The sequence below is a fragment of the Bos mutus genome, chromosome 13 (assembly GCF_027580195.1).
Source record: "Bos mutus isolate GX-2022 chromosome 13, NWIPB_WYAK_1.1, whole genome shotgun sequence".
Classification (NCBI taxonomy): domain Eukaryota; kingdom Metazoa; phylum Chordata; class Mammalia; order Artiodactyla; family Bovidae; genus Bos; species Bos mutus.
Genome location: NC_091629.1, coordinates 31,215,902 through 31,236,579, shown reverse-complemented (window position 1 = coordinate 31,236,579; position 20,678 = coordinate 31,215,902). Strand labels below are relative to the sequence as shown.

At 48.1% G+C, this 20,678-nt stretch overlaps 1 protein-coding gene across 1 annotated transcript in view; it reads right to left on the bottom strand.

The window, feature by feature from the left end:
- The window catches only part of DIP2C (disco interacting protein 2 homolog C), a 292,751-nt gene that overhangs the window by 38,403 nt on the left and 233,670 nt on the right, over window positions 1-20,678 (bottom strand). The window contains 11 exon segments of the mRNA XM_070381226.1: window positions 1,346-1,455; window positions 1,544-1,655; window positions 2,514-2,635; window positions 3,113-3,236; window positions 8,717-8,797; window positions 10,041-10,150; window positions 12,659-12,860; window positions 13,331-13,445; window positions 14,487-14,695; window positions 15,850-15,986; window positions 16,494-16,633. Of these exon segments, the coding sequence (XP_070237327.1) occupies window positions 1,346-1,455; window positions 1,544-1,655; window positions 2,514-2,635; window positions 3,113-3,236; window positions 8,717-8,797; window positions 10,041-10,150; window positions 12,659-12,860; window positions 13,331-13,445; window positions 14,487-14,695; window positions 15,850-15,986; window positions 16,494-16,633 (1,462 nt within the window).

Here is a 20,678-nt window from a genome sequence, read left to right as displayed (position 1 = left end):
TGGGACAGTTACTGCAGAAAAGAGTATGGCAATTCCCTCCCAAATAAAAGTAAAATTACCCTTTGACCCAACAATTCAACTCCTGGATACATATTTTAAAGAGTTAAAGGCCATGTTTCAGAGAGATATTTATACACCCCATGCTCAATGCAGCATGATTCACAATAGCTAAAATGTGAAAGCAACTCAAGTATCCATTGAAAAATGAATGGATAAGCAAAATGTGGTAAACACATACAGTGAAATCTTAACGCAACCTTAAAAAGGAATTTTGATATATACTTCAACATGGATGAACCTTGAAGAAACTATGCTAAGTGAAATAAGTCAGACACAAGAAGACATATATTGTATGATTCTACGTAAACATGGTACTGCTGCTGCTGCTAAGTCGCTTCAGTTGTGTCCGACTCTGTGCGACCCCAAAGACAACAGTCCACCAGGCTCCCCTATCCCTGAGATTCCTCCAGGCAAGAATACTGGAGTGGATTGCCATTTCCTTCTTCAATGCATGAAAGTGAAAAGTGAAAGTGAAGTTGCTCAGTTGTGTCCGACTCTTAGCGACCCCATGGACTGCAAACAAGGTCCTAGAACAGTCAAAATTGCAGAGACAGAAAGCTGGCAGGTAGAGGCGAGTCTCAGTTTAGAAGATGAGTTATGAAGGTGAGTGCTGCTGAGAGCAGCACAGAACTGTGAATGAATTTAATACCACTGAACCACACACTTGAATTGGTTAAGTGGTAAGTGTGTGTTACATGTATTTTACTACAAATACAAAATTGGAAAAAAAAATTAAGCAAGAGAACTGAAAATTATGCAAGCTCAGCAATCAGACGAATAATAGGTGCAGGGCTTCCTGAGGCTAGAGAACTCAACGGTATCTTGATGAGGACCCTGCCTAACCTAGGAGAGTCCTAACTCAGGTGACACACGTACTAGTTCCTTTTTTTGATGGGAAAAAGCAACAGCAACAAGCAGCGTTCTGGCCTGTTACAATGAGACCTGTGTTAAAAATGCAAGGAACTCCTGTGCACAGAGTTTTATAATAGAATACTGGGATCTGAGAACCAGCAAGAAAGGAAAACATAGGCAGTTTCTTTATCAGGGGCTGGTGAAGCTGTGGTTATACACAAAAACACTGTTTGAACATTTGGAAAGAATCAGTCAGCCTAGCTAACTACTGAAATGGTCACGCATTTTATAGCTTGACCAGAACACACACGTATGCATATACCTCTCTCCGTGTTTCGATGCCAGGCCCCACCAGAGCCCTATACACATAAGAATGAAAATTAAGCATCACTCTATGGCCTGCTAACTGCACACTGCTCAGATTGTTTCTCACCTTCACTCCAGCTAGCATCCCGGTTGTGGACACACTGAAATCAAGATAAGCTAGAGTGTCTGGGTTGGAAGGTTTGTAGATCTGGGCAGGCCGCTTCTTTGGCAAATCATCTGGAGAGGAAAACAAGCTGTTAGCATCTCTGACTTAGTGGAAAAGCAGATGAGCAAACAGACATTTTTGGTGAGTTTGAGAACCAACCTGTGTCTAGTATAGGTGGCCAGGCCCTGACATCCACCGCCGCAGCTGCCTCCCTGGACCGTAACAATTTACAGATCAGTTGTGTTGTCATCAGACAGGCAGAACGGCTCACCTGAGGGTCAGAGAACAAGGCACGGAGAGGAGGAGGGTAAAGGACAGGGGACTATGCCTGCTTGTGTGCCAGCTGTGTACCACGTGGAAGCTGTGTAGCTCCAGGGTAGGCTGCGTGCACAGCCGCCTCATTCAGGGCCAACGGAGGTCCATGTGACTGGGAATCTGACCACAGACCACATGAGCAGAGCTCGTGCGGACTGAGGCCCTGGCAATTACTAGAGCTGAGTGGTGTCAACTGTGTGGCCGTCACCTCAGAAAGCACCACCCAAACTACCCACTCTCACCACACCCTCCCCATCCTCCAGAAACGCTCACTCTCCACACACAGCCTCAGCACTTACTGCCACAGTGACAACCCTGAAGGTCCTCTGACACAACTACAAACAAGTATTTATTTGTGATGCCCCTTGGGGTTCCTCCTCTAAGGGGAAAAACTTACCCTAATCCTCTTAAACTTCACCAGACAAAAATAAAAATAAAAAAAGTTAAAACAAACTATACTTTCAAGAAGGAACAGGCTGCTTTTCAGTCTTGAGGAAAGAAACGTTAAAATGTCTGACTTTCCCACTCCTCTTGGTTTGTTCCTTGGGCTGGTGGGGAATTGCCCAGTGTCCAGAGAGGTGCCCTCTCTAGGGAGTGAATTTGATTCCCACGCATTGTGGCAAAACTGCTCTCTAGCCCCTAACTCTACGCACAAGTTGCTATCTTGATTCCAGAACAAAACAGCAAGCTCCTAGAACAAAGAGGCTGGACCCCCTCCACCGCTGGGACTACAGTCAGCCACACCAGCCCCGGAGCCCAGGCTCTGTAGTTTATAAGCCCAGCACTCGGGCCAGACCCTGCAGGCAGCCATTACCTCCACGATCATCTTCACGGTGGGCAGCGTGGTGGCGATGTTCTGTGGGTGTGGGGGACGGACGGTGATGGGCACGCAGCCTGCATACAGGCAGCCATAGAATGCAGCGATGAGATCTATCCCTGCACAGAGAGAGGAGCAGTCTTCAGTGAGACTCAGCAGCAGGACAACCAACCTGGAGCAACCAGGCAGGCACGGGGCCGCCCCCACACGTCTGTCAGACTTCAGGGACAGCCCCCCAGCAGCCCCGTTCTCTCAGGCACAGGAAGCCAACGCAGCCCAGAGGCTTCACTGCTGTCATCCCTCTAAGGAGTCTTTAAACTCAACTTCCTGATTATCCACTCAGTGGTCAAGTATTTAACTACTGATTAAATGAACTGCCTCAGATAGCTAATAAAGTTTGATACAAAAGTCTCTGAAATACCAATTTGTCTGTGCCCCTATCATCAGTCATACAGCACGCAGCACGCAGTCCACCCTGTGAGCCAGGCCGGGGTCGGGGCCCATTTTGGTGGTAATACAGCAAGGCCATTGAGCACCGATGGGTGTGATGCAGGGTCCCTCAGGCACGGGCTGGTCTGCACAACCCCGTTTCTTACCTGGTGGGTAGACCAGGGCGACGTGGTCCCCGTCCTGCAGGTGTCCCCTCTCCATCAGCATCACGGCTATCTTCTCAGCCCGCTTGTGCAGCTGGACACACGTCAGCGAGTTTGCTATTGTGCCCTGAGTATCACAAGAACAAATGGGTATGATGTTTTTTAATATCACAGCTTTGAGATGCCTTTTGTATACCATACAACTCACTGATTTAAAATGTACAATTAAGTGGATGTATCTGCAGAGTTGTGTGACCCCCACCACAGCCGGCTTCAAAACATTTTCGTTACCCCCTCAAAAGACCACCCACCACTGGCATTCTGTTCTCCTCTCCTCCCCAGTAGCTAGGAAGTACAACACCAAAGCTGACTCCAGATACATCTGCATTAACAAGAAACATTTAAAAAACAATTACTGGACATGAAAAAACAGCTAAAAGTATAAAACAAAATCAATCTAGTAATTTGGGGACTTATGTGTAATTGTCGTGGGCAATAAGAAATTAATCATAAATCTGGAGGATCTGAACTATGAAAAATAGGACTAACTGAAACTGTTTTTAAAAAAGACTACATCAAAAGTCAAGGAGGTCAGAAAACAAACAAACCAACTCCCAGAAAAGCAACCATCCAAACAAACAAACAAACAAAAGGAAAAATGGGAATTGTCAAATTCATTTAATGTAGACTTTTAAATACACGGGAACAAATAAACACATTTGGATTGAAAAGTACCTTAAAAAACACTGAGGATGAAAATCAGTAGCAAAACAGGTACTAAGAGATACATGACATTTACTCTTTATTTATAAAAGCAAGAATAAACTATAAATTATAAACATACAACTTATCCAAAAAAGTTTCCCTTGAGGATTCACTTTTTATTTGCACATATTCCCAGGTAAGAGGAGATCACTGTCTACAGCTATTTAAAAACTGCTGTATCATCAATTCCGACTTAAAAGGGATGAACGGGAGAAGGACCTCTCCTTACACTAAGTGCAAACTTGACAGGAGTGTTGGGTGAGGAAGACCCTGCAGCTGGACACAGGATGGTGGGCACCAGGAGCCTGATGCATCTGTTGAGGTGGGGAGTTTCCAAGGACAGTGACATGAAGAAGACTGTCCACAGGGAGGTGGTGAGAGCAGCTGGTGTGTGGGAGGAGAAACGTGGACAGGAGAGACCACAATCTTTGGGGCCGTTAAAGGATATGGGTGACCTGGTGACTTGAAGTGTGTGAAGAGACACTAGAAATGCCACCCAAGCAGAACATCTGCACGGGGTGTGTGGGATCCAGTGAGATGTGAACCCTAAAAGGATATATATACCAGCGGCCAGCATTTGCCCAAAACACTCACGAGATCATTGATGGCCTGGGGCACATAGGCCGGTGGAAAAGGGGGGCCATCCAGACAGCTGCCAGGCAGACTCAGGCCCCTTCCTGCTGAGACCAGCCTCCCCCACAGTGGGGCTATGCTTACCATTCTCTGAATTGAACTTACTCATCCCAAATATTTTCCTTAATCATCTTCCTTGTGAGGAAAGTTAAAAAATAAACAGAAAAAGACACAGAAAGTGGAAGAGCCAGAGAGCAGAATGTGGCAAAGCCGGGTAAACACAGAAAGACCTACGAGGCTGGTGTCTGGGATCCAGCTGAAATCTGAGAACTGGTGCCTTTGCAGCTGGACCAGTCCTCTGAGCAATCACTCCTGTGCAACACGTGTGCACATGAACCAAAACATATCCCTCTTCACCCAACAGTCCTGCGAGCTCTTCAAAGTGAAGATGGGGCACCAGCCCCCAGCACACCGAGGTGAGGCCCACACCACCACCCCCAACCCCCCACCATGAGCCCCCATGCTTGCATGCCAGCTGTCCTGGAGGAATGCCAGCACTGCACTCCTGGCTGTGGCCAGGGACCAGTTGAGTTGCTGGTGGGGCGGCAGTACCAACTGGGGACTCCCACCACCACCCTGCTGCCTGTGCTGGTCCATAGCAGGTCTTATCTTAAGAAGCGAGCATTCGGGGATTGAGCTGTTAAAACTCTTTCAACTGCTCTTCTTTGAGTTATCCAAAGAGCCAGTGCTGATCCCCTATCAGTATCAGCTTTCCGGTCACATAACAAAGCCTTATAAGATGCAAGAAGCACCGATGACTCACGAGTAGCTGAACGCTCTGACACTGGTTCTGAGAACATCCATCTCCAGATGCTTCAAAATGGTGAGATTTACTTGCATTCTGTCCTTCAGCAATCTTCGCCACTGCTTCAAAATACCCTTTCTCACCCACAGGGTTTACATCAGACCTGGGGCCCCTCGTGGCAAGCTGGTGCCAATACGCCCAACACAGCCTCCCCCCGCCCAGGTCTCTGCCTGCAGGCTCAACATTGAGAGAGTATCACAGGACACAGGCTTTGGCCAGCCCCACACCATGCAACATCACTTGCCATGGGGCCCTTCACCTCAGGAGAAAAGCTAGTTTTCAATCACGCATTTCATTTTCCAAAGCGCTCACTGTGACAAAAAATAAAACGCCATTTATCTTCAGGTCAGTGGTTAGCTGGCATCCTCATCAACATTCATGGAAAAAGGTGGGTTTTCAGTACAGAAACCCACCGCATAAGAAGGTTCTAGGAAAAGGTACATCACAGAAAATTAGGGCTGACTTTCCGTGAAAGAGGTTTTGGCTGGTATCATAACAAAACGGCAATGCAGGATGATCCACCACCCAGTTGCTACTCTGAAGACAACGATTTCAGTGTGGGTAACTGTAAACATGGCACAACTGCAAAGTTTTACATTAAATTAAATAATGACAAGTAAAAACATACTCAGGAATGAAGAAAAAGCCAAAAATGATTCACATTTTAAAATGTAAAAAAAGTTAAAAGCGTTGGCTGGTGTTTCTCTTTAAAAAGTAACAGATGCTCTTTGTATGTAAGTTCCAAGAACATAAGTCCTTCCCCATTTGCAGTGAAATGAATCCTCACTTCTGCCTACAAGCCTAGCACAACAGCTCCGACACTATGGACTACGATGCCGTGGAGGAGGGCATACAAATGAGTGCTGTGGGCAGTAAACAGGTGGCACGACGCAGCTGGGACCTGCAACAACTGAGGGGCCATCCGGAATGGAGGATGCCTGGAAGCGGCCTGAGGCCCCACATTGGAAGGACAATATTTGGGGATATTGAGCAAAACATATTAATAGAATGAATTTTAGCTGTTTCTTCTCACCTTTTCAAAATTTTGCTTTCAGAAAATATTAAACTGTGCATTTGGCTTATGCTGATTTCTACTGGATGGTGCTGAGCTAGAAGGCTGGGTGAATGGAAATTCCACTGTGACCGCCATGGAGAGGATGCTCCTGACCTGCGGCTCAGATTGAACACCTATGCTGAGTGCGCACAGGGCTCTGGGAGGATGGGGATGAGCGCAGACACCAACTCCCTGCTGACCCATCCAGCTCTGTGGATGTAGCTGCTGCCACATCAGAAGGCCTGGGAGACAGAAGGAAGGAAGGCCTCCTGTCTGAAGGAAGGCTACTACCGTGGGCCATGCTGTCCCCACGCTGACCTGAAGTAAGATTACACATGGGCTTGACCTCCACAACTCACCCCTTCGAGAATATGACTCATTTCTGGTGAACACATTTCCCCAATGACCTCGTGTCTGGCCACAGCAAAGGACTGTGAACTCAGGATCTGGGAATGGGGACACAGTTGACCTGTCCAGCACACTGCCAGCCCCCAAGTGATATGTAGCTGGACCAGCTGTTTCTTCCTGCTGACCGGACTACAGTCTACCAATACAACCAAATCATTTCTGAATCTTTGTGTCTGTGACAGCAATGAAACTTCCTCTCACCCAGAGCTCTGGAAGGGTCACCCTCAGGGAGCTCAGGGAAGGGGCTCCGAAGAGGAGTTCCTCCCGAAGCTGAAGCCAGGCTGGATAAGGCTCCAGCTCCAGTGGCCCCTCTGGAGGTGCTGCTGGGAACCACCAGACACCACAAGAGATGCTGCAGAAAAAAAGGAGTCACCAACAGTCTCCAGGAGAAATGCCAGGGCAGAGGACAAAGAAAGTCAGAAGCAATGATTACAGAGTAACTGGGACACAACCATGCACCAGTGCCAGAAAAGCAGCCTTATCTGTGTTTACAGGCTGAGGCAGAGCCAAGGGAGAAAGATGAATGCAGCAGGCAGGCTGGCTTCAGATCAGACACAAGGCTCCTGGTAACCGTATCCCATGTGCACCCATGGGCCCTGAGCCAAGAGAGTTAATCCTACGAAGAGGGTCCAAGTGTAGGCACCAAACGGCAGGGACAGCAAGCGTTCCTCACAGAAGCTGGGGAGCGGGAGGGCTTTCTAAGGCTCTTCCTGGGGTCGGTCTGAACAGACACAGTGAACAAGAACTGCTGAGGTCAGCTCAGCATGCAGGGTCAAGATGAGCGGAGTCAGAGGAGGACCAGAGGTACTTCTACAAACTAAATCACTGCGAAACTGGTCTGCAGCTGGATGTCCAACTTACAGATTTAGGGAGGGACTTACATAGTTGGCATTTCCTTTCACTGTCCTTAACTGACTGCTCTAAGTGACAAGAGGCACCTTTGTGCACAAAGATTGTGATATTTTGCATCTCTGAAGAGCTATAATGTCTTAAAGTTGCAAGCATCCACACTAGTCAAGAAGACCTAACTAAATCTAGTTTTCAGGCTTTATTTCCAGAGTAAACAAAAACAGGTGTATTTTAAGACTTCTGCATTTACTGCTCATTGTCAGTACTATTTGCTTGTGCATTTAAGGCCTTACTCTTAAGTACTATTATGGAGCACAATCTGATGACTTACTTTTCTAATGAGAAATGTAAATGTGAACCTTAATTACAAAAATTATTTTCACTCGTAAGAATGAAAGCCTATAACTAAAACATGACTTTTTTACCAAAAAAAAAAAAAAAGGTAGTTAAATAATAAAAAGAAACATAAATACCTCTCAGATCCACAACTGTTCTCTATTGTAGACATTCTCCACTCATTTAGGGGGAGATACTGCAAAAATATTGCTAAAATATATACATACACAAGTATATGTGTATACATACACACATGCTATATATATGTGTGTGTGTATATATATACGTACGTAAGTATATACATATATAAATGTATGTGTGTATATATACAACTGATGGCTCAGCAGGTAAACAATCTGCCTGCAATGCAGAAGACATAGGAGACATGGGTTCGATCCCTGAGTTGGGAAGATCCCCTGGAGGAGGAAATGGCAACTCACTCCAGTATTCTTGCCTGAACAATCCCATGGAGAGAGGAGCCTGGAGGGCTATAGTCCAAAGGGTTGCAGAGAGTCAGACACAACCAAGCGACTAAGCACATGTACACACACACACACGCACGCACACGCACGCACACACTCAAACCCTTATATTAAAAAGTGACCTTTCTTAGGTAAAAGGTCTCAATCAAAATACCAACAAACAAACAAAAGGATTCAGGTAAGACGGAGAAAGGTTTGAGTGGAGAGTATGGAACAGCAGCATGAAATCATGGCGCGCACACAGGCAACACCAGGGTACACGGGTGGGGCCTCACCCTACAGTTGAGCAGCGTGTACAGCACGTGGTCAGGGGTGGTCTGCGCCCTCCACTGCAGGACCTCCGAGAGGAACAGGAACTGGAACAGAGCACAGCTGTTAGGTCCAGACCATCCTGGGCATTTGGGCTGGCCTCAGCATCTAACAGTAGGGTCTGTCAGTGCCTTAAGTCGGGAGAGGATAATCTCTGACAAATATAATCAACCGGATAAGCAGGCGTTTACAATGCTTTCCTGGCAGTGACTGGAATTCACTGTGCGTGATTCAGACCCAGCAATCGGAGGGCTGGGGCCGTGCCACCACGAGGGAAGGCCTCTGAAATCTGCCCAAGGATGGGAAGATGCCATTCCCCTTATAGACAGAGTAGTCGACACAGAAACATCCCTTCTCCTGGGGCTTCCACAAGTTTTAACAATGATTTCTGGGGGCTGCAATGATAGACTCAGATCTACCCTGTTTCAAAAATGGGCTCTCTTAAATTTGCTGTGTTTACAGTGGTCAACTCTGAAGGCACGCAACAGCCCTGAGATCACACAGATCACATGTACCCACTAACATGTCTGCAGTAACAAGGACAGCCCTGTTGCATGACACCGACACAGCAACTGCCACATTTAATCCATTTTATGATAGAAATGCAGTGTGAGGTGTGGAACATGCTCATCAAGTACTTTCTTTGAACATGTTACTACATGTTACCAGACTGGCAACATCTTAAATGGCTGATTTTGTCATATTTCCTTGGAGTCCACAGAGTGGGACCACCTTTTGGTGAATCACCAGAGTTCTCCAGCTGAATGCTATAACAGGGACTTGCAGCTGCGTGGGACAAACTGTGTCTCTAGTGCTTATGTGGAGTGGGGCCCAAATATTCCTCCTACAACTCCCAATGCTGCTTTAAGAATGTCTGGCTTTTAAACCTGGGTTTTGAATTGACACTTCCTTGAACTGCAAAGATCCAAAGACTGAAACCTCACTATAAGGTGGCCGTGAGGCAGTGTGAGTGTCCAATCAGGGCTGGTGGATAACCAGGAACAAGTGTGCAGGGAACACCAAGACAGGATAGGGACTGCAGATGCTGGCTTCAGGCCTGCTGGTCATGGGCTGCATCACCTACCCATTTCTGTGCCACGTGAGGAGTCCTAAAACACTGCACCCCAGCAAACACGCTTTCCTTACAAGATTACAGGAGGGTCTTGCAGGGAGACAGGAAGAAAGGCCATCAATGCTAACACTGGGCTGGCAGAGAAGGCAAGTGGGAGTCGGTAACACCTGTGACACAGCATCTGGGCAGGAGTGGAGAGGAACCGGGCAAGCTCTCACCTTCCGGGCCTGGTCATTGTCTTCTATCTGGCCCAAGTCTCTGCCACTGGCCTGTGCGATCCTCTTCCCAGACACCAGGTTCCCCACCATCACAGAGGCAGGGCCGATCTCTGCAAAGCAGCAGCAGCACGCACATGAGGGAGATACATGAGGTAGGACACGAGCGAAGTTCCTGAAAATATGACTTCCCAATTCAGGAAGGAGCTTACTCTGATTTCCTTTCAAAGATGTGACTTTGAAAAGCCTGATTAGAACAGGGTTTCAAGTAAGTCACTACCATGAAAACAAAGACAAACAGGAGCAAACTTCAAGTGAGGGGGCACAGAAATAAAGCTTTCAGCATCTCCCCTAAGCACCCTCCCAGGCCACTGCCTTTGTTCGCTGGTGAAGGGCATTCAGTATTTTGCTGGAAAAAACTAGCTTTTTGATGATAGAGAGCCACATAACCTTCATTATTTAACAAGAACAGATGAGAGGCACCAGATACCATTAGAGCATCCTTCCTTAAAACTGCCAGTTACATGAAGCTGTGCCGTCCGCGTTGCTTCAGAGTGGTGTGGATGCCCTGGCACTACTCAGTACCCGAGAGGCAGGTGACCAGCCAGTTCTCAGAGCCCACTCATGGGGTCACACTTCCCTGTCCAGAGTTCCCAGTCATCCGGCGACATCTGAGTACTACAGCCCTGAGGTGGTCATGCATTTACCAGCGATCCTTCATCCTAAGCATCTGTCTTGAACTCTGGCCACCAACTGTGTCCCAGCACCTGGGCCCACTGGAGGCCAGGACACCAGGTCAAGGTGTCCAGGAATGAACAGGGTTAGAGGAGGGAGAGGGAGGCTCAGTGAGTGAAGCCTCCCTGGGGAGCCCAAAAACTTTTGTCCATTCAGTAAAAACATGCCAGGCTTTTTCCCCATCCATTTCTCATGCTCATGAAGGGCTGTGCCCCATGTCTTTCTTGGCTGGCCACCCGAAGCCAGTGCCCACAGGATGTGAAGAAGTGGGTGCTTCACTGGGAAATAAACTCTACCCTCCATACCACAAACACGGGTCGAAACAACAAAATGGAGGTAAGAGGAAAAAAAGAGAGGAAGAACATTAATAAGGAATCTGAGAATACTAGAAAACTTTAGAGAAAGATTACTGGTAAATGCCAACCTAAGGTGCCCGAAAAGCAGTGAGAGCTGAGGCCTTGTGTGCTCTTTCAAGGAGGATATAAGCTCTACCATGGGAGTCCCAGCCCAGCCCCACAGGCTACTCTGCTGGCAGAGAGTGGTGGTCAGCCAGTGGGTGACCCCGTTCCTCCTGCAGCAATGGTGTCCTCACCTGAATCTGGAGAGACTGCTCACTCTCACTGCATCAAGCTCGCTTCTGGAGGTGGCCTCGTTCCTATGTCTACCGCCACTGCGCTATACCCATGGCCCGTCAACTATCTCTAGCTGACTTGCTGTGATCTCTGCCCGGCCATGCTTCATCAGTGGAGCAAAGAGCATCAGGCCTGGGTCTGTCTCTCCAATACTCTGGCCCTACAGCCTTGGGTTAGTTCCTGAACCTCTCTGTGGCATGATCTCATTTCCTTATAAAATGGAGACAAGAACGCCCACTCCTTAAGACTCCAAGAGGATGAGTCAGGTTAATACCAGCAATGTGTGGAGGCGTGGGCAGCTTGTGCCAGGCCTGCTACTCGTCATTCTAACACCCCTTGGGCTCGCCCAGCCACCCCCCTGGTCTGTTTGCACGTCAAGGCTGGGGGCTGGGGGCTTTTCATCACTATACTAGCACCACATTCTTGCAATAAATTCCTCTTCATTGGTAACTGGGTGCCACCTTAAAGAGCATAATCGTTGCTAGGAGGACCAAGTCAGATGGTTTATAATTACATGTTCCCTGATAGCTCAGTTGGTAAAGAATCTGCCTGCAATGCAGGAGACCCCGGTTTGATTTCTGGGATGGGAAGATCCGCTGGAGAAGAGATAGGCTACCCACTCCAGTATTCTTGGGCTTCCCTTGTGGCTCAGCTGGTAAAGAATCCGCCTGCAATCCAGGAGACCTGGGTTTGACCCCTGGGTTGGGAAGATCCCTTGGAGAAGGGAAAGGCTATCCACTCCAGTATTCTGGCCTGGAGAATTCCACTGACTATATAGCCCACGGGGTTGCAAAGAGTCGGACACAACTGAGCAACTTTCACTTTCTCTAAACTACAAAGCAGCAGACAAATGTTCAGCATCATGAGGACACCACAAACGAAGCTGCAGAACTCCTCACAGGCTCCAAGGGCTGTAAGTTATGGAACAGGTTTGCAGGCTTTATTCTAATGTCTATAGGAAGGAGCAGTGACCCTGAGAGGTGCTTTGCCAGAGTCCTCAAGGACGTCTGACATCTGCCAGGGAGGCTGGGCTCGGGTAACTACCAGCACCTCTCCTTCCCCCGTGGCCCTCACCCTGGGCCTGGACTCCACTACCTTCTTCCCGTATGTGGCAGCAAGACAGTGTTCAGGAGGAGGCTGACCTGCCAGAGTGTATAACCAGAGACTGGAGAAGACGAAGGCTGAGAATGGGGTCTGTGTGGCCCTTGCCCAGACCCAGGACCACCTCAGGCCCTCACAGCCCTTCAGACGTACCTGGTTGCTTCTGCCGAGGCTTAGGCAGGTTTGTAACGCACGTGTGGGGACACATGAGGACATTGCAGGGGTGAAGTGAGCCCTCCAGGAAGAGCTGCTTTGTTTCAGACAAATGGATGCCCCCGAGTGGAGTTTTGGGGAGGGTGTTTGCTGGAACCAAGGCCAGACAATAAACCCCAACTTGATGTATACTGTCGATTGCCTGGAAAGCCAAAAGAGAAAGAACCGTGTGAAGCAGGTATAGTGAACAGACAAGGAGCAAATACTCAGACTGTGCAGAGCACACCACGCAGAAGTACATGCAGCACTCGCAAAGCTCCCATCATGGAGACACTGAGGTCAGGAGGGCAGGTCGCCAACCCAAGCAGAACACACAGGTCACGGAACACGTGTGGAACACCACACACACGACAATGGACACTGGGAGGAAAAAAGCACGCTCTCAGGGTCATAACAAGAACTCCTGCTGTGAACTCCACGAGCGAATGGGAGCAGCTCTGCACACCTCTGACCCCTAGGCCGGGTCTGTTTAGCTCCCCACCCCGCCCCGGGAGGCGAGCCCAGGTTCAGTAGCTGATGAGTCTGTGGTCAGAAGGAGGGATAAGCAGAGCACTCAATGGCACAGGGAAAATGACATGAGCAGGGAGGGGGCTCAGGGCAGGCGCGAGCTACCTGCAGCACCCTGCTCATCCACTGGAAGCTGTCCTCTTCCGTGGAGTCTGGCCTCTGCTCAGCCACAATCACAATCCTTTCGTCGTGCAGGACAGTCACTGAAAACACGGCTATTCTGTGGATACAGATAGGACATGGTAGTGAGCACATGCTGGAGATGCTCACAGAGGACTGGCCCTGCCATGAAGGGCTTCACAGCTACTATGACCACAGAGCTCAGGAGTTCTCAGCACCAACTACTCCCCAAGAAAGGAAAACTGCAGCTTCCAACTCCCAGGCGCTCACCCACAAAAGCACAGGGGAGAAGTCTGACAAAGCCAGGGGGCAGGTGGAGGACGACTGCCATACTTCTTGTAGAAGCAGCCTGCTGCAGCTTGGGCAATGGGCCTCAAGCCTCAGGACAGGCAGGAGTTGTGCAGGTATCAAAACTGCTGAAACTTACTGGGCCCTGCAGTTTGCATCTTGAGTTTGTACCTGCAAAGCAATATTCTCCCAATGAGCAGAACTTTGCCATTGGGGAGTTGATGATTTTCTGCTAGCCCAGATTCTCTCAGGAGAAGCACAGACTGGCCCTCTGGGGGGTCCTCTGCACAAAGGTGGCTGGGTTACACCCAACCCAAAGCTCTGCGTCTTCCTGCTCCTGTCAGCTAAGCTACACAGGGCGAAACCCAGAGCAGCTGACTTCCTCCAAATCAGCAAAACCTTAGGAGCCATGGTCAGTGATCCATCATTGGCTGTGTGCCAAGCAGGGGTCAGGGACACCACCCAGAAGGAACCCACGTGAGGCAGTTTCCAGGCAGTTTATGGCTCATTTGTTACCTTTGGGTGAATGAACTACAGCAAGATAAATGCTTGGTTCTTTTGTGTAGTTTACTAATTAAAAATATGCTTTTCAAAAATAAATAAATAAAAATATGCTTTTCAAATGGACATTATTCTTTAACTTGGAGAATTTAGTGAAGATACATTTATTGGGCTCAGAAAATTTTCATAAAATTGGACATTAAGAACTGCACAGAATCTTAGAAGTCACAGAGTTCAGGGGCTTCAATGTACAGAGGAGGACACAGAGTCCCATTAGTTTAAGCAATTTTCTGCAGTTTTATATAAAAAGTGTAGCCTGTGGAGAACCATACCAACCACAGAGCACACCCACCTTCCCCTGTAGACGAACTTCATGGGTTCCACAGCCAGTGCTGTGGCCACGATGTCATCAGCGTTGTGTCTGCGCCCGCTGACCACCATAAGCCCGTCCATCTTGCCCACCACGAACACAAGCCCTCCAGGGCCAACGAAGCCAAGCAAGCCCGTCCTCACGAAGGGGTACTCACTGACCGGGGCCCCTGAGCTCGTCACCGGGAACACCTGGGGACAATGAACTCTTGAGTGCCTGCTGGAGCCCGACCTCCGCCCTCCTCCATGGAACCCCCTGCTCCTGCTTCCCTCCACTGGGTCTCTTCACCTGGCCCTGGTGGGAGAAGCCCAGGTCTGCACAGCTGCCGTGAGTGCCAGGCTGCACACCCCTCCCCCATCCCCATTCCCATTCACACAACTCGTCCCTGGCCCACACGCAGGGCCCTCTGAAGAGGCCTGCCACAGTCTAACGAACATTAATTCATTCTTCTACTTATAAAACCACAGCATAAAAATGGTTAAGTGGAGAAGCAAGGTGCACTTTAAATAACATCTGTCAGTAGTAAAATGATTCCTGTTCATTACACTGCTGTCTTCCTTACGGGAAACACACTCAAAAATACAGAGGGAGCAGCCCCACCACGAGTTCAAACTCGACCCCTAGTTTGAACACATAAGCCACACAGAAAAGAAGATAGGTTTTATTTAGACTGTGTCTGGCTCAGTTTCAAGGGCACTTAGAAACCTGAATCCTGACCCAACGGATCTGCCTGTACAAGCCACATCATATGTGTTCGCATCCAAAGTTCTATTTATAGCCTTTAAAAAATTTATCCCCAATCAACTCATATTTGCTAACATACAACTTAGTCAAAGTGTGCTCCTCCTAAGGTCAGCACACTTGGTGAAATGGTAAGAATTCTGAGAATGTTGGGTCTACCAGGCAGTGTGCATTTGTGTGTGCTAACTGCATGCCACACCATGTGCACACAGCACGGACACACGCTTGTGTGGTGGAGGCAGCTGTGCAGTGCGAATGCTTGGTCGAGGCGGACAGTCCCCGAGGAGGCCGCTGCTCTCCGCCTCGGCAGGGCTGCGCGCTCCCCAGCCCCCACCCATCAGCTGCTGCTCTTTCTAGATGGGTGAGAATGGCAATGAGAAAAAGGCTGCCTCTAGATAAACTGTACTTGCTCTTTCTCAGCTCTGGTTATGAGGTGAAAACAAGGTTGCTAAGCCAAATTTATTAAAAGCTATAGAAAATGGCAGGAGAAAGTACAACCATTTTAATTACCATGAACATGTTCTATTGAGAAATCACTATCTCCTTTTACATCTATTCCACACACCTGGCAAAAGCTGTCTGATGGGGCTCACCTGCCACCTACCTCGAAGGTGTTCTTGGTCATACCCGAGAGGCCGTAGTAGGACATGCCCGTGGCCACCGCGCACACGCAGAGCTCCCCGACTTCGTCTGTCCTGCACAGCTGGGGAACCCCATCAGGCTTCACTGAACACATGATGGCTGAATGCAAAACAGCAAGCACAGGTTACTTTAGAAAGGGAGTTGCAGGGAGCTGGAGAGGAGAAATGAATGGGTACAAAAAAGAACACAAAAAGAAGTAGCATCTGCAGCAAAACCACAAGTGAAAGAGAACAGGCCCTCACAGTCCCTGAAGCAAGCTGTGATTTTCTTGTTGCGGTAAAACAACATTTCATAGCTGTGCACTGCTGTAAGCTTAGGGTGTAAATGGGATTTACACACCATGCAGACATGAGGATGACACTGAGAAAAGACCACATGGCGTGTGTCATCAGCCAGTGCACACGGCCTCCAGGACGGTCTGAGCCCTGAAACCAATGAGCACGGCACACCTGCTCCAGTCTCTTGAGCCTGTCTGAACAGAAAGCCTCCCTGTCCCATGGGAAGCTCCATCTTTGTCTCAGACTCCCCATCAAGGCGGGCCCTGCAGGAAAGGCTGGGGGGTGCTAGTTCTCCAGTCTGTGGCTCTGCACCCACACCCACCCTCACCTCCAGGCATCACGAGGCCGACATCTTGCACGGTGAGTACAGACAGCTTTTCCTCTGAGTCCACTCGGATGACCCCATAGGTCAGCCCATGCATGGAGAGGACGCCACGGCCCGGGGGCTGGTTGCTGTCATCGGTGGGCCTATGAGGACAGGTTGAGTCTGATTAGAAGCACGTCAGCTGTCTGAACACAGACACGCGTGTCCACATGCCACCTGCACACCAAGGCTTCTCCTTCGGGCCCTAAGGGCAGACACAGCTGTCACATGCCCTGTGTTCTCTGCTCAGGACACACTGAGGTCTGCTCCTAAAAACTGCTAGACTCCTGAGAAGCATGGAGATCCCACAGGGCTCCCTTGTCTCCCTGCCTTCCCCTTACATGTGTCCACTAGACACCAACCAACTCCTCCAACTTACTCTTTCGCCTTGCAAGGTCGGATCTCCTAGGTTTGAAAATGGCTCAGAAGGGAAACTCAAGTCTCCAGGAAGGAGAATGACAGCAGTGAGCAGAAATGCCAGACTGTGAATGTGGCCTCCAGGTCAGACGTATGCTGAGTATGCACACTCTCAGTTGTAAGAACTGGCAATTATGTGGATGAGAGACCAGCTATCAAGTGCTCGGCAGCTAGGGAAGGTACAGCTTCACACATCCGGGGTCTGCTACCGCCGCCCCAGCTCACCCCCACTTGAGTCCTCATTGCTTCCACTCGGCATCTGGTAGGGCTCGCCCTCCATGTCCACCCACTTCCCTGGGGCCCAGGCCTCCTCCTCGCCTCCAGCAGGGTGCCTCATGGCCTGTCCTTCACTGTCCCCCGGGGTGGCTCGTCACCCCACTAACAGCACCTCCATGGTGTCCTCCACAACAGGTACCTTCTAACCATCCACCCAGGCCTCTTCCATGAGGGCAGGGGCTTTCCTCTGGTCACTGCTGAACCCCCACCCTTGGAGTCGTGTCCAGTAAAAAATGTCTGCCGACTAGATCAAGTGAATAAACAAAACATTTACAAGATCATGGATTTTATCCCTGAAAACGAAAGATTCTTCAATGTGAGCAAAGTGAGAGAATATAATTTAGGTAAGCATCACGTTTGTTTCTCTAATTTCCCAAATATTTTTTCTATAAGATTGCTGGAAAAAGCCAAACGATCTTTTTGGCCAACCCAATACAAACGCCTAAGGTGTTTTAGGACCTAAAATACAAACTATAGATAGCAGTCTGCCATATGGCTTTAAAGTATTTCATGAAGGTTCATAATGAAACTAAAAAACATAAATAGGGAAACAAAAGCTAAAATTTGCAATAATGGGTATTTGAATTAAATTATTGGTATATTTAAAAAAAAAGCATATATATCAATTGCATTTCAATCAAAAAAAAGTAACAGTCTGAAAACCAAACTATTCCATCTGTAACAATCAAGAAGAGAAGCACTAAAGAATACAAAAGCAAAGTTGCCCAAATAATAAGACCCACACGAAACCACCTGGAAATGAGCCCCAAACAGTGGAACTGATATTGATCTGGCTGTATCTTTTCCAAAGGCCCCGGTAAAATTGTAAAATGAAAGAGGAGCCTCGCAGAAACCCTAAGGGGGCCAGGACTCCCTCACCCTCATCCTCAGTCAAGACCCCATGTTGAGAGTCAGAATCGTCAGCCTGAGCACCTGCTGTGGGCCGAACTGTGTTCCCTTCAGAAGACATGTTCCTGTGCTAACCCCCTGTATCCAGAACGTGACTTTATTGGGAAACAGGGTCTTTGCAGAATATAAATAGTTAGTAAAGGGTTATAGGTCTATAAGCCAGGGTTGCTGGCACCACCAGAAGCTGGAGAGATGCCCAGAACAGATTCCCCTTAGAGCTCCAGACAGAGCCAACCCTGCCGACAACTTAACCTCAGACACTAAGACCCCAGAGCTGTGAACTGTTATAAAAGCCCAAGCAAATGAACATTCTTAATAAAATGTATAGGTACGCCTGTTTTTATTTTAAAAATCCACATGAAAGCAAAACGCTGAACCAGCCAAGACATATCCCAAGTATGGGAAGATTTAAGAACTGATATGTTGTGACCAAGAAGCAGGGAGGGAGAAGTTCTTTCACAACCCAGCAGTGTATACAGTCTGTCTTAGTTACGAGATCCACTTAATCACGAACTGCATTTATTACAGGAATTTTTCAATTATGTCTGTAAAATGCTAGTTATGGGAAGACTGAGTTCACTCACCTAAATGTAAACCAACAGCACTAACTCTGCATTACTGTAATCTATGCTATATATTATATTTAACAGAGTCCCTGCAAGTCAGACATTCTTGGCAGCTTTGCAAAATACATCCAAGGCGGCAGCACAGAAGCACCCTAACTCCCAGGCACAGTGCTTGGCCTTGCTGCTCGCTTGCTCACACACCTGTGATCCTGGTTGTGTGTCCCCCCAGGTTTCCGCAGGACCTGCTGTGTCATGGAGGGAGTGCGAGCTGTGCTCAACTGGGTGTTTCATGTGCCAGATATTTCTGAGCCCTTTACACACCAACTTACTCATGACCATGAACCTGCAGAGGCATTGCTACTATCCCATTTTACAAAATAGAAAACCAACGCTCAGAAATATTAACTTAGTTGCCTGTGTGAGTGGAAGGGCTTGTGGAGATTCAGACCCACAGAGGAGCCCCAGCCCAACCATTTTGTCTCCTTTCCCAACACTTGCCCTGCCTCTGGCCTAGAAGACTAGGCAATTTTTAGTTCACTGTTAGTTTTTTCATGAAATTTTCTTTTTTATTTTTTTTAAATTTTATTTTATTTTTAAACTTTACAAATTGTATTAGTTTTGCCAAATATCAAAATGAATCCGCCACAGGTATACATGTGTTCCCCATCCTGAACCCTCCTCCCTCCTCCCTCCCCATACCATCCCTCTGGGTTGTCCCAGTGCACTAGCCCCAAACAGTGGTATGAGTAACATGAGCATACCCTTTGTACGGACACGGCAAGCTCTGCATGAGAACATACGGCAGAAGGCTAAGACTCTGCTCACCTCCAGCCCCACTCCCTCTGGCAGCCGCTACTCACGGCAAGAGTGAAGTTTCAGCCTTTTTGGCCTTATTGCCTATAAAATATGCGCACATACAAATGTGTTTACACCAAAGAGAAGCAGAACCCCATGTGCACATTCTTCTGCAACTTGCTGTTCTCACCAAACACCTCACAGAACTTCCCACATGGGTGTGTGCATGTTAACACACACAGGATGTGTCCTGGACACACCAATGAACTAACCTGCTTTAATTATTATATGGTGTTCAATAATATGAACACATTTTTCTTTCATTTAATTTGTATGCATTTGGAAATATTTCTGTAAGATACATACCTAGAAAGGGAATGGAGGAGTCAAAGAGCATATACATTTAAAATTTTAATAAAGCCTAAACACCTTCTCAAAATGGAGAAGGAAATGGCAACCCACTCCAATATTCTTGCCTGGAGAATTCCATGGACAGAGGAGCCTGGTGTGCTACAGTCCTTGGGGTTGAAAAGAGTTGGACACGACTTAAGCATGCACGCACACACCTTCTCAAAAAACTGTGTCATTTTGCAATCCCACCAAGAGTGAATGAATATTACTATGTTTTCACTCACAGTCCATTGAGTGGACTCAGAATGCTGTTCTAAGCATTTTATGTATGGTAACTAATGTCTTCTTCACACAAGCCCATGAGACAGGCATGACCATTCCTCACTCATAGACAGGACATGCACCGCCAGGGCAACGGTGGTGGGGTTGGCCGGGCAGCATGCCCAGAATGGCTTTAGAACCCGTGTCTTCCACCTCAGTGCTAAGCTGCCCTCAGCCTTACCCGTTTCCACACACCTGTGCTGACACTGATCACCAACCTTATAACTGTTTCCAATATGGTGAGTAAAGTGCATTTCTCATTGTTGTTTCAATTTGTATTTCCAGGACTATTAACCAAGTCAGGTAATCTTTTTGCTCCATTAACACCCTCCTAGGAGAAGGCAATGACACCCCACTCCAGTACTCTTGCCTGGAAAATCCCATGGATGGAGGAGCCTGGTAGGCTGCAGTCCATGGGGTGGCTAAGAGTCGGACTTCACTTTCAGTGAAGTCAGACTGAGCGACTTCACTTTCATTTTTCAGTTTCATGCATTGGAGAAGGAAATGGCAACCC